Source organism: Manacus vitellinus, unplaced genomic scaffold (assembly GCF_001715985.3).
Source record: "Manacus vitellinus isolate BGI_N305 unplaced genomic scaffold, ASM171598v3 scaffold_72_pilon, whole genome shotgun sequence".
Lineage (NCBI taxonomy): Eukaryota > Metazoa > Chordata > Aves > Passeriformes > Pipridae > Manacus > Manacus vitellinus.
Window position 1 is genome coordinate 1,743,346 of NW_021940764.1, and position 12,760 is coordinate 1,756,105.

Here is a 12,760-nt window from a genome sequence, read left to right on the forward strand (position 1 = left end):
TGGCCTCTGCTGCCTTCTTTTAGCTGGGGGGGCCTCGTGTTGTGCTGTGCTGAGCTGTGTTGAGCTGCCTGCAGGGGCGGGGGCAGCCCAGAACCCTCACCCTGTAATTTCCTACCTCCAGCTCTTCTCTTTTTAGAGTAAAATGATATTTTGTGCCTTTCTGGCCCTGGGCCTGCCCCCTCCAGTCTGGACAGCTTCCTCTGAGCAGTGTGAGCATGGCCCTTGCCCTTGCACGGTGCTGCCAGCCCTGACATGGCACTGGGCACCCCAGCACCATTCCTGGGTTGGCTCCAGGGCTTTTCCAAGCTGATGTTAATTTTTCTTGCAAAGCCAGGCTCACAGATAACAGAGGAGGGTGTCCCATAGCTGACCCTGACCGTGGTGATGTTCATAGTGCTGCTGTTTGGCTCCTTGCAGAGCTCTGTGGCATCAACCTGTGCCCCAGGGAGGCCTCATCCTGCCCCAGTGCTGCTACTTGGGTGCAGTGGGTCATGGCAGTGATGCTGCATCACCCAAAACTGCTTAAAGACCCCCCCCACCATGTCCCCAGTGCTGGGGGGAGCTGCACCCCCCTTGCTGCAGGTGGGAAGGGGAGAGAGCTGGGCTGGGAATGCCATGGATGGTGCTGGGGGGGGGGATGAGCTGCTCTCCTGCTGTCCAAGTCAGGATCAGGCCAGTTCCAGCTGGGAAAACACCAGCACCAGTTTAAGGGACCTGAGCTTCTGCCAGCCAGAACCAGCCCTGCCTGCATTTTTGCTTGTTTTCCCACTTGTCCTGGTTCGAAAAATATTTTCAGTGAAATTAAATGTTTCCCTTGAATTAAATGAAGCCCTGCAAAGGGGCTTCATTGTTTGTTTATTTGACATCATCACCAATATCATGTGGGCTGGGAAAGGATCCTTTGACATCATTTCTGTCCTGGAGCCAGGTGGATGCTGGAGCTCCCAACTGCAATGGGGGTGTCTGTTTTCCTCCATTTATTTTTCCCTTTCAGACAAGGCAAGGAAGTTCTCTGAGCTGAGATGTTTGTCGCTCGAATGTGCAGGAGCCTCCTGTAACAACAGAGCTGGGGCAGGGTGAGGCTGGGGGTGGGAAGTAGGAAATGAAAACCTTTTCAGCCCAAAAAATTCCTACAATGGCAAAAAACCAAAGCAAACCAGAGCTAAATATAGCGGGGCCCGTGAGCTCTCTTGGACTTCTGGTGAACGCTTGTGGTGGAAAAAAATGGGTCGTTTTAAGACAAAAAAAAGAACAACAGAAGTGGTGGTGTTGATGTGGTGCTTTGGGCAGCTTCTTGCTGGGGCACTGGGGGAGGTCGAGGTGGTGAGGAGCCCTGGGGCAGCTTTTTACCTTAGAAACATTCACTGGAATAAATAAAGTATCCCTTAAAAATGGCAGGTCAGCTGGAGCAGCGAGTCCCAGTGTGATGTCCAGGATTTACTGGTTTATACAGGTTTTGGGATGGGGCCTCGTGGTGGGGTGGGACCAAGGTGATGCTGGGATCAGGGAATTGCCGTGGGGATGCAGGGTTGGCCCGTGGCAGGGCCCTGGGATGTGTGTGGAGCTGGGCTTGAGCTCAGCCTGTCTCCCCTCCGTGGCTGTGTTTTATCTGATTCCCCTCGCTCAGCTCCCGCCTCCCAACGCCTGGGCTGGGATTCCAGAGGGTCCTGACACCACATTCTGTATGGGCTGGGGCTGTACAGGCCTTTTCCATCACAGCAAGGGAGACCTTCTCCCAGCATTGCTGTCTGCTCTGCAGCTTTCAGCAGGTCCCCAGACACCCCCGGCACTGATGGATGCGCTCCCCGTGTCCCTGCTCTGTTCTCCTCAGCCTGGAGCAGATGGCTGGTGCTGAAGCCCTTGGCTCCTCCAGCACTGGCACAGGCTCGTTGCAATGCCTGGGAATGCTGTGGCCAAGTGCTGCCCATGGCAGCTCAGTTTTGAACCACTCCAGTGACGTGGTGAGCGCGGGTGAGTTCTCCGCTCCGGCTCCGAGGCCCAATAGCCACACCTGGTGATGCCACCCTGGGTGCAGACACCCACCCGTGTCACCCTGCTTGGAGTCCCTCCCAGGCATCAGGACAAACTCTGTGCCAGTGCTGCAGGAAGCAGGTCCCAGGGATGCACCCAAACCTTGCTGTGCCTGGAGCCAGGATGTCCTGTCGGGGCTGGAGGGGATGCGTGGCACGTGCTGAGTCCCCAGTGATGCTTCATCCCCTTCCCATTTGTTTCTTCCCCAGACTCCAAGGTCTTCCTCATCTACAACACGGGCTCCCAGGGCTGCCTGGAGACCAAGGACTCGCTGGTGCGACTGGCCAAGGGCTGCAACGGCAGCGCCCCGGCCCAGCAGTGGAAATGGGTCTCCCGAAACCGCCTCTTCAACGTGGGGGCCATGCAGTGCCTGGGGGTGTCGTGGCACGGGGGGAACAGCACGGCGGGGCTGCACCCCTGGCCACCACGAGTGCGACGCGAGTCGGTTACATGCGACTGGGAGCTGCCGCGGGGCTTCGGCGAGCAGTGCTCTCGCAGCACCTCTCGCCCCCGCCCCGCCAACGCCTCCCTGGACAGGGGGGACCAGGCACGGGGCTCGCAGTGGAGGACCTATGGCACCGAGGAGGACCTGTGCTCCGTGCCCTACTCTGGTAATGCCCCCTCGGGCGCCGTGTTGTGCCGTAACCCAACCCCAGACATGAGCGGAGGCCGCGGTGCTGCGGCGGGCGGGTCCAGCTCGGTCCCGGCTCCCTGGGGCTGCAGAAACCCAGGCAGGGTTGGGGCGGGATGGTGGGGAGCGGGGCAGCCTCTGGGTAACCCTTGCCCCCCACACCACCTCCCACACCACCCCTCACCCCAAACCTCCCTCCAGCCCTGTAGACACGGCCTCAAGCAAGAGCTCCTCTTCTCCCCCCAGAGATTTACACCATCCAGGGCAACTCCCACGGGAAGCCCTGCACCATCCCCTTCAAGTACGACAACCAGTGGTTCCATGAGTGCACCAGCACGGGGAGGGAGGACGGGCACCTCTGGTGTGCCACCACCCAGGACTATGGCAAGGATGAGCGCTGGGGCTTCTGCCCCATAAAGAGTGAGTAGGGGGGAGACATTCCATGGGGAAAAGCAGGAACTCCGTGCCCATCCCTCCTGGGGGTTTTTCTTCCTCTCTCTTGACGTCCTGCCTCGTCCCTCCTCCTGCCAGCAGCCTGCAGTGCTGGAGCAGCAGGTTGTGGGGTTCACGGGGTTATTGGGGTATTTTGGGGGTGTTGGGTGCTCACCCTGCTCGTGCTCACCCTGCTCGTCCCCACAGGCAACGACTGCGAGACCTTTTGGGACAAGGACCATCTCACCAACAGCTGCTACCAGTTCAACTTCCAGTCGACGCTGGTCGTGGCGGGGGGCCTGGAATAGTGTGAGTCAGCTAAGGGGCCAACCTGCTGAGCATCACCGAGATCCACGAGCAGACCTACATCAACGGTGAGGCCGTGGCAGCCTGGCTGTGCCCTCCTTGCCTGGGCAGAGCTGGTGGCACCATGGGCATTGCCACTGCCAGGTTGCTCTGCCTGCCCCGGGTGGTTGGTTTTGAGGGGGTGACAGGCTGGGGACTGAGCTGGGGTTGGGGGGACTGATCCTGCCCCTCTGGCTGTGTTGGCTCAGGGCTCCTGACTGGGTACAGCTCCACACTCTGGATTGGGCTCAACGACCTGGACATCAATGGAGGCTGGCAGTGGTCAGACAACTCGCCCCTCAAGTACCTCAACTGGGAGAGTGGTGAGATAGGGGGTCGTGGTGGTGACGGGGGGCTGGGGAACAACCTGTGACCACCAGAGATGGCCACGTGGCAGGGGAGGTGGCCTGGGCTGCTGCAGGGTGTCCCCTCACTGCCTGAGGACAGAGAGGCCCAGGGGGCACTGGAGCAAGCTGGGACATCTGTGGAGCTGGAGGGGTGACACAGGGTGCTGAGGGGGAACATGTGCAAACCCTCGGTGGTCCCTCCTTGTTTGGAGTGTTGCATCCCTGCTTAGTGCTGGAGTGGGGTCCCCAGCTGCAGACACCCCTCCCTAAACCTGAGGTGCTCAGGGAGCAGAAGGACTCAGAAACACCCGTGGGGACAGTGATGCCCTTGCAGGTTTGGGGACAGGCAAGAGCAGTTCAGGTCTGGTATCGTGACCCCCAACTGCCACCTGGGCACGCGGGATCACATCTTATCATAGAAAATAATGAAATAAATGGGGTTTTACTGGTGCTGGAGCGGGGAGAGCTCTGTTGGTGGCTCCTCAGCAGCCTGTCCCCCCTCACCCTGCTCTCCAGACCAGCCTGACAACCCCAGCGAGGAGAACTGCGGGGTGATCCGCACCGAGTCCTCGGGGGGGTGGCAGAACCGCGACTGCGGCATCGCCCTCCCCTACGTGTGCAAGAAGAAGCCCAACGCCACGGCCGACCCCTTCCTGACGGGTGAGCAGGGCAGGAGCAGCACGGGGAATGGGCACACTGGGTGTGCTCCCACCCCGCCACGGCCAGGGGATGCTGCCCACGGAGGTGCCCGTGGTGTCCCCGGCCTGCCCCGGGTGTGCGGAGCAGGGGTTGTGCTCCTCAGGGTTCCCAAGGTTTGGGAGAAGTCATCTCCGAGAAGTGCTCGGTGCCATTCCGGGTTGGGTGGTGAGGGAGGGACACAGAGCAGTGGGTCCCCAGGGGAGGGGGTGCTCTGTGCTCTGCTCTACCCTCGCTCCTCTGCAGACAGGAGGGATTTGGTTTGTCCCCGGAGCTCTGGAGCTGCCGTTCCCTCACCTTGCCACCGCCTGTTACATTTTGGCCGTGGCTTTCCCACCGTGGCTTTGGCTTGTGCTGAGCACCCTGTGGGACTGCGGCCCCTTCCCTGCCAAGGACGGGGCTGGAGGGTTGGCAGGAGCCCTCAGGCTGCCTTGTGTCCTGCCAGACTCGTGGTCGGAGGTGAAGGTGGACTGCGAGCCCAGCTGGCAGCCCTTCCAGTCCAACTGCTACCGGCTGGTGGGAGAGAAGAAGAGCTGGCAGGAGGCAAAGAAGACCTGCCTGAGGAGTGGGGGGGACCTGGTCAGCATCCACACCCTCTCCGAGCTGGAATTCGTCACCAAGCAGATCAAGCAAGGTGAGGAGGAGCCCGCTGTGCCAGCAGCCCCCTTCCCATCCGGTTGTGGGGTCCGTGGGAATGTCCCTGGGTGTGCTGGAGGCTGCAGAGTTGACTTTGTGGCTGTGCAGGGAGTGGAGGCCCCAGGCTGGGAGGTGATGTATTCCTTGGAGGAGCCCGTAATCCGGGTGCATCCCCCATCCAGCAAATGTGAAAGCTGTTCCCAGGAGCCTGCAGTGCTGAGGAAAAACTACACAGCTGCAGCTGGGAATGGTGCTGGTCCCAGCTGGTTAGTGTAGGAAAAGATGGGGAAACAAAGTCCTGCTGGACTTGCTGGAGGAGACCAGCAATGAGCCATAGGAGGGTGGAGCAAGGAGGGGAAATGCTGGAGCCTCCAAGCTGGGAGCAGATTGGGACGGGATGGAAGGGAATGGTTGAAAACCAGTAGCTCACTGGACTTGAGCCTGCAGGTCTGGACTTTCACATTCTGCTGCTGCCAGCTGCTCTCTGAAAGCTGCTGGCAAATGTCCCCGTGTTTCCCACTCTGGGGGTCCATGTCCTTGTGTTTCCCACTCTGGGGGTCCACCCTTGCAGGCAGGAGCTGCCCTGCTGTGCCCTTTCCTGCCCGGGGTCAGAGCTGAGCCCTGCAGGGCTCGTGTCACTGGTGGGTTCTGCACAATGTCAGCCAGGAGGAGGAACTTTCACGCCCTCCCCTCCTGTCCTGGCAGATGTGGAGGAGCTCTGGATTGGCCTAAATGACCTCAAGCTGCAGATGAACTTCGAGTGGTCGGACGGGACGCCTGTGAGGTTCACGTACTGGCACCCCTTCGAGCCCAACAACTTCCGTGACAGCCTGGAGGACTGTGTCACCATCTGGGGACCAGTGAGAGCCCGGGGGGCAGGGGGGCCCAGGGGGTGTGACAGGGGGGATTCAGAGGAATTCAGGAGGGTTTTGGGGTCCCAGAGGGGAAATAGGAAGGTCCCAAGGGGGAAAGGGAGCACTGCACTATCCTCATGCCTGAGGAAGGCATTCCTCAGGGAGCACCTCCAGCTGGGTTGAACCTGGCTCATCCCAGCTGTTGGGATGGGAGGGATCCAGCACATCATCCTTAGGGATTTGGTGTAGGGAAGGAAAGTCTGTGGACCCGAGGTGGGGGTGAGTGGGCTGGGGAATTCCCCAGGCTGTCGGGATAGGCTGATTCCTGCTCCTCTCCCACCGTGCAGGAAGGGAGGTGGAACGACAGCCCCTGCAACCAGACCCTGCCGTCCATCTGCAAAAAGCCGGGTCGGGTGAGCCAGGAGAAGGAGGAGGATGACCATGGATGCCGAAAGGTGAGGGGCCCCTGGGGCTGGAGGTGGCTGCATCTCTCCAGGGCTCTCCCTGAAACCATTTTGGGGAGCCCTGATGGGCAGCACCCAGAGCTGTGGGGTCTGTGCCCGGGAGCTGCTGGTGCAGCAGAGACCCTGGGGCTGCCGAGCCCTTCGCTGCCTCCGTGGCTCCGGGAGGTCACGGGAAGAAACTGGAACACGACACACATGTGTCTGTGAACATCATCCAAGAGCCTCCTCCTCGGGCTGCCTTGGCTGCCAGCAGGGATGTTCATTTTTTTCCCTTTGCCTCTCTCCGTGCCAAAACACGGCAGCAAAGCTGCCGCACGTGGGAGCCTGGCGGGACAGAGGCGGCTGCCAGCCCCGTGCCTGGGCCTGCTGGCAGGCTGCCCTCCCTGGGCGGGGCACAGGCCTTCTGGGGACACCAAACTGGCAGATTCTCACCCAGCCCATGCTCTGCCTCAGTTTCCCCAGCTGCCACGGGGGGCTGAGGCCGCCCCGTTCCCACGCTTTGCTGGGAAGTGGCTTTTGTGGCTCTGCGAAGTCTCCAGTTGCTGAGCCTGGCAGTGCTGCCACTCTTGAACCTCTCCCAATGTTTCAGAGCAGGCTCTCACGCTCAGACTACCAAGCAGCCACGCTGGGCCAGCTCCCAGAGGTGCTGCTGGGCTCCTCCTTGGGTCCTCATCCCGTTGCCAAACCCCAGCAGCCACTCGGCTCTGCCAGAGCTCAGGGCAGCACAGCAAGTTGCCACACCAGGCCAGATATGGGGGCTGCCAGCTGTAGCCAGAGGAGCCCCAGTGTCAGCAGGTGCTGGGGATGAGGCACTTGGTGGGCAAAATTCCATCACCACCCATTTGCATGTCCCCAGAACAGTCCTGAGCTCATAGGACATCCTGACACATAAGATGTCCCCACGGAGATTTAACTCCTCCTGCCTCCCCAGCCACAGTTTTGCCCTGGCCCCAGGTGCCCAGCAGAGATGCACCCACTGAGAAACAAATTGGGAGTGGTAAATCAACCAGGGAAAGACCTTTCCCCATCCTTCTTCCCCTTCCTCATCCTCAATGATGCCTTTTGCCACCCGGATCATCATCTTGCTTGGGGGATTTGGCCCCAGTCCTCTCCAGCCACCATGCTGTTTTTTCATGATGGCTTTGCTGCTTTTTTTCCCCTTCTCCAAACCTTCTTTAATTTTGGAACAACCTTAAAGGAACCAGTGAGGGCTGGAGGTCTGGGCAGTGGGAATGGCAGAGCTGGAGAGGGATGTGGGGACACACTGGCATTAGGAGCTGGAGGCAGCAGTTGGGGTTGAGGATCCCATCCTGGCCCTCTTTTGGATCACAGGGACTGCCTGTGGTGGCCAGTGTATGGGAGAGCATCCATGGGGTTTTTGGGGTGCTGAGGCATGGGGCTGGTTGGGGACCCCTCTGGGGACATCCAGATCCTTCTGTGGGCATCAGGAACCCACACTGTCCCAGGATGGGCCCTTTCTTGGCTGCTCAGGGGCATCCATGTTGTTCCAGAGGGACCCAGCTGGTGGGTCTGTACCTGGCTTTGCCAACTTTGGGGAAAGACTGTAGGAGCAGGAACTTGTAGGGCAAAAATGGGATTTGGGGTTGTTTTCATCTCCTAAAGCTACTCCTGCTTCCCTCCTCGCCATGCTGATGACACTACGTATGGCACGTGTCCCCCACCGTCCTTCCAGTGCCCAGGGGACCCAGGAGTAGAATCCCAGTGATACTTCCCCTTCCAGGGTGTTCCTGAGCCTGAGGCCACTTGCTGCCCCAGCTGCTCCACCCTTGGGAAGGGCGTGTGTTCCCTCTGTGGATGAGCCCCCGTGTCCCTCCCCGCTTTGCCGAGGGGCCACTGCCAGCCCCGGGGCCGCCCCGCTCCCTGCTCTGGCAGAAAACAGGCACTATTGTGTCTCCAGCCCCGGAGAGGCTCCAACATCAACAAGGCGGGGGATTAAAGCCGACTGTGGTGGGACTCGCTCTGGACTCGGCCCCGCGGCGTGAAGAGGAGGATTGTGTTCCCCTCCCCGCGCCCCGGCCGGGCCGGACCCTGGCAGGGAGAGCCTTTTCCCCGGCTTTGAAGCTGCCTGGGTGTTTGTTTTCCCTACAGCCCCGTCCCCTGGGGCCAGGGGCTTGTTGGAGCTCAAAGCTGAGCGGGGTCAAACTGGGGCAGCCGGGGCCAGGAGACCTCCCGGGAGAAGGCAGAGGTGGTGGCAGGGGACGTGGGACGTTGCTCCCGTGCCCTGGGATTGCTCCCATCCTTTGGGGAGGTCTGGGCGGGCAGTGCTGGACATCCCTTGTCACCCATCCCCAGGGCTGGAAGTGGCACAGCCCATCCTGCTTCTGGCTGGGCGAGGACCGTGTCCCCTACAGCGACGCCCGCAAGATGTGCTCCGACTACGGCTCCACGCTGGTCACCATCACCAACAGGTCAGTGCCATCACCAACAGGTCAGTGCCATCACCAACAGGTCAGTGCCATCACCAACAGGTCAGTGCCACACCGGCGCTGGGTTTGAGCCCCCTGAGGTGGGGAGTGACCCCACAAAGGCTGGGGCATCACAGGCCGTGTCAGCTCGCAGCGTCACCCCCTCTGGCTGCCCCCCAGGTTCGAGCAGGCCTATGTGAGCAGCCTCATCTACGGCTGGGACGGGGAGTATTTCTGGACAGCCCTGCAGGACATCAACGAGACGGGCGCGTTCCGCTGGCTGAGCGGGGACGAGGTGATGTACACGCACTGGAACCGCGACCAGCCCGGTAAGGGGGACAGGGGTGGCCCGGGGACACCCCCTCCAGCAGGGCGGGTGCTGGCTCTGCCCCCCGGCACGGCCCCACCCTAAGGCTGCGTCCCCTCCACTCCCGTGAGCGCTCCAGGTTACAACAAGGGTGGCTGCGTGGCCCTGGCCACCGGCAGCTCCATGGGGCTGTGGGAGGTGAAGAACTGCAGCACCTTCAAGGCCAAGTACATCTGCCGGCAGAACCTGGGCACGCCGGTGAACCCCGAGCTGCCCGGGCCCTACCCCACGCCCAGCCTCACCGCCACCTGTCCCCCGGGCTGGAGCTCCGACCCCAAACTCCGGCACTGCTACAAGGTGAGAGGCGTTCCCGTGGCTGTTTGGGGGGTGCCTGTGCCTCCTGTGGTGCAGGAGGTGAAGGAGCATGTTCTGGTGCAAGAGGCAGCCCAGAGCACACAAGCCTGGCTGGGGCTGGGTGGTGGCAGCGTGGCCCGGGGTGTGGGGATGATGCTCTGCTCCTCTCCTGCTTCTGAGCCCCCCACGCCGCGGGTTCCTCCTCCCCCAGGTGTTCACCTTCGAAAAGCTGCACGAGAAGAAGACGTGGATCGCGGCGCAGGAGTTCTGCCGGGAGCTGGGGGCCCAGCTGCTCAGCCTGGGCAGCTACGAGGAGGAGCACTTTGTCGCCAACACCCTCAACAAGATTTTTGGGTGAGGAGCTGGTGGCACCAGCACATGTCCCGCTGCCAGAGGGTGCTTGGCACGAGCCTGCAGCCCTCACAGCGCTCTGGCACACATGGGTGGGGGGTTGAGGCATGAATGGGGCTCTCTGAGCACAAAGTGGTGTGCAGAAGGTGCATCAGTAGGTGTGGCTGATGTGGGAAATGTGCAGGAAGGCAGGTGTGGGAGAAGTGGCATGGAAAGTTCAGTGTAATTAGAGGATGGAGCTTGGGTTTCAAACGCCTCCAGCCTTGAGCCTGTTATCCCAACTCCTGCCTTCCAGTGTGTGGGGATGGCAGGCTTTGAAAACAAACAGAAAAAGGCCAGATTATTAATATATATTTGTGTATAAATGTAATACATATCTGTGTATATATAAATAATATATAATCGTGTATAAACAAATATATAAAATAACAATTGTATACTATATATTTGTGTATAAATATATAATTTTATATATATATATATGTAATTTAATAATAGATATTTGTGTATAAATGTAAACCCCTCTGGTTTGGAGGGGGGTTGTGTTCTCACCCATCCCCCTGGCTTCCCCCAGGGAGTCGGAGCCAGAGCTCCACGAGCAGCACTGGTTCTGGATCGGCCTGAACCGGCGGGACCCTGCAGGGGACCGGAGCTGGAGGTGGAGTGATGGGCTGGGGGTGAGTCTTGGGGCATTTGGGGTGCAGGGGTGGGGCAAATCCGGTGCTGGTGGAAATGCCCAACACCGCCCATCTCTCTCGACCCCCAGTTCTTCTACCACAACTTTGACCGCAGCAACTACGACGACGACGACATCCGGCCGTGCGCGGTGCTGGACCTGGCCTCCCTGCAGTGGATGCCGATGCAGTGCGAAGCCCAGCTGGACTGGATCTGCAAACTGCCCAAAGGTACCAGCAAAGGGGCCCCCAAGCCCCCCAGCTGTGACTGACCTGGAGGAGGATGGGCTGCGGGGCTGCGGAGCAGGTGCAGGGGAATCCTTGGGAGGTGGGAGGATGATTCCCAGTTCCGGGTCAGAGAGAGAGGTGCTGTTCCTCCTGGGGGTATTCGGGAGGGCATCCCAGCCTTGGAGCCCACAGGTGGTTTGCAGGGAAGCATCAGTGGGAGCATCCCAGCCCTGCATCCCGCTGACAGCCTCTCCTTGCCCTTTCTCCAGGTGCTGACGTGAAGGAGCCGGAGATCACGACCCAAGGTGTGTTGACCATGGCTGTCTGTGTGTTCGTCGGGCATAAACTGTCCTCTCTGGGCCTCTGCTGCCCCATCACAAGCACCACCCCTTCAGAGCATCCAGGCAGTGTTACCCAGAGAGGGATGGATCCTGGGCAGGGCAGTGGGAGGGCGGGGAGCCCAGGCATTCCGTGCACCACATGGCTGTAGGGACTGCGGCAGGGACTGGGCAGAATCAGGCCTGCCCACTGCAGGAGAGGCTCAAAACACGCGGGGACCAAGGGACAGGGTGACCATGGCAGGGGTGTCACAACCTCAGCGTGACCCCGGTCCCTGCCTGCAGGCAGCAAAGAGTGGGTGAAGTACCAGGAGGCCGAGTACAAGTTCTTCGAGCACCACTCGACGTGGCTGCAGGCCCAGCGCATCTGCAGCTGGTTCCAGGCCGAGCTGGCGTCGGTGCACGGCGAGGCCGAGCTGCGCTTCCTGGGCCAGAACCTGAAGAAGGTACCAGGGGGATGGGACTCCCCCGGGCTGCTCTTCCTTCTCTTCTTTCACCCTTTGCTGGAGGGATGTTGTTTGGGGGCGCTGGGCTCTGCTGGGGTCACAGTGGGCTTGTGCAGTGCCTGTGAGTGGGTTTGGGGCTCAGTGAGGTGATGTTTTGTGTCCTGGTGCAAGCTGAGGGCAGGGAGGGGAGGGCTGATCCCTGTGACAGCCTCTGTTGTCCCCAAATACGCCCAGTCCCTGCAGGGCATTGACATGTCCTCTTTGGGTGTGCAGTTCTCCAGGGGCCAGGAGCAGCACTGGTGGATTGGGCTGAACACCTATGAGAACGATGGGAGGTTCAAGTAAGTCACAGACAGAGCCACCGTGTCCCTGCTTGTCCCCACACCACCATCCCCAGCATATTCCCACACCACCGTGTCCCTGCTTGTCCCCACACCTCCATCCCCAGCACATTCCCACACCACCATGGCCCTGCTCATCCCCACACCTCCATCCCCAGCACATTCCCACACCACCATGGCCCTGCTCATCCCCACACCACCATCCCCAGCATATTCCCACACCACCATGGCCCTGCTCATCTCCACACCTCCATCCCCAGCACATTCCCACACCACCATGGCCCTGCTCATCTCCACACCTCCATCCCCAGCACATTCCCACACCACCATGGCCCTGCTCATCTCCACACCACCATCCCCAGCTCTGAGCACTGTGGCTCAGCACCTGCCATCCTGAGGTGCTGGGATGGAGATCCTCACCCAGGAGGGCAGTGGTGGGACACGCTCCCCAGTTAGGGCACGCAGCCGGTCCCATTTGCCACTCAGCTCTTTTTTTTGTGCTCCCACCGCTGCTTTTCCAGGTGGTCTGATGGGTCCCTCCTCAACTTCATCTCCTGGGCACCGGGCAAGCCCCGGCCCATCGGCAAGGACAGGAAGTGTGTGTACATGACGGCCAGCAGAGGTGAGGGCAGGGCCAGCCCAGGTGAGGGCAGGACCATGAGGGGCTCGGTGAGGATTGGGGTCATGCCCAGCCTGTCCCTCCCCACAGAGGACTGGGGGGACCAGAAGTGCATGACAGCTCTGCCCTACATCTGCAAGCGGAGCAACGGGACGGCCGTGAAGCCCTCAATCCCTCCGGCACCCGCTCCCACAGCCGGGGGCTGTCCCCGAGGATGGGTGCAATTCCTCAGCAAGGTAC

General features: G+C 60.6%; 1 protein-coding gene across 1 annotated transcript in view; it reads left to right on the forward strand.

Annotated features, from left to right (window-relative positions):
- Window positions 1-2,287: 2,287 nt before the first annotated feature.
- Window positions 2,288-12,760, forward strand: part of MRC2 (mannose receptor C type 2) — a 15,898-nt gene continuing 5,425 nt past the window's right edge. The window contains 21 exon segments of the mRNA XM_029964466.1: window positions 2,288-2,642; window positions 2,909-3,082; window positions 3,302-3,378; window positions 3,380-3,415; window positions 3,417-3,468; window positions 3,649-3,762; window positions 4,303-4,446; window positions 4,928-5,116; window positions 5,824-5,978; window positions 6,320-6,427; window positions 8,750-8,865; window positions 9,043-9,191; window positions 9,309-9,526; window positions 9,735-9,877; window positions 10,449-10,551; window positions 10,641-10,779; window positions 11,046-11,081; window positions 11,400-11,560; window positions 11,834-11,901; window positions 12,423-12,523; window positions 12,611-12,756. Coding sequence (XP_029820326.1) covers window positions 2,393-2,642; window positions 2,909-3,082; window positions 3,302-3,378; window positions 3,380-3,415; window positions 3,417-3,468; window positions 3,649-3,762; window positions 4,303-4,446; window positions 4,928-5,116; window positions 5,824-5,978; window positions 6,320-6,427; window positions 8,750-8,865; window positions 9,043-9,191; window positions 9,309-9,526; window positions 9,735-9,877; window positions 10,449-10,551; window positions 10,641-10,779; window positions 11,046-11,081; window positions 11,400-11,560; window positions 11,834-11,901; window positions 12,423-12,523; window positions 12,611-12,756 — 2,679 coding nt within the window. The 5' untranslated portion in view covers window positions 2,288-2,392.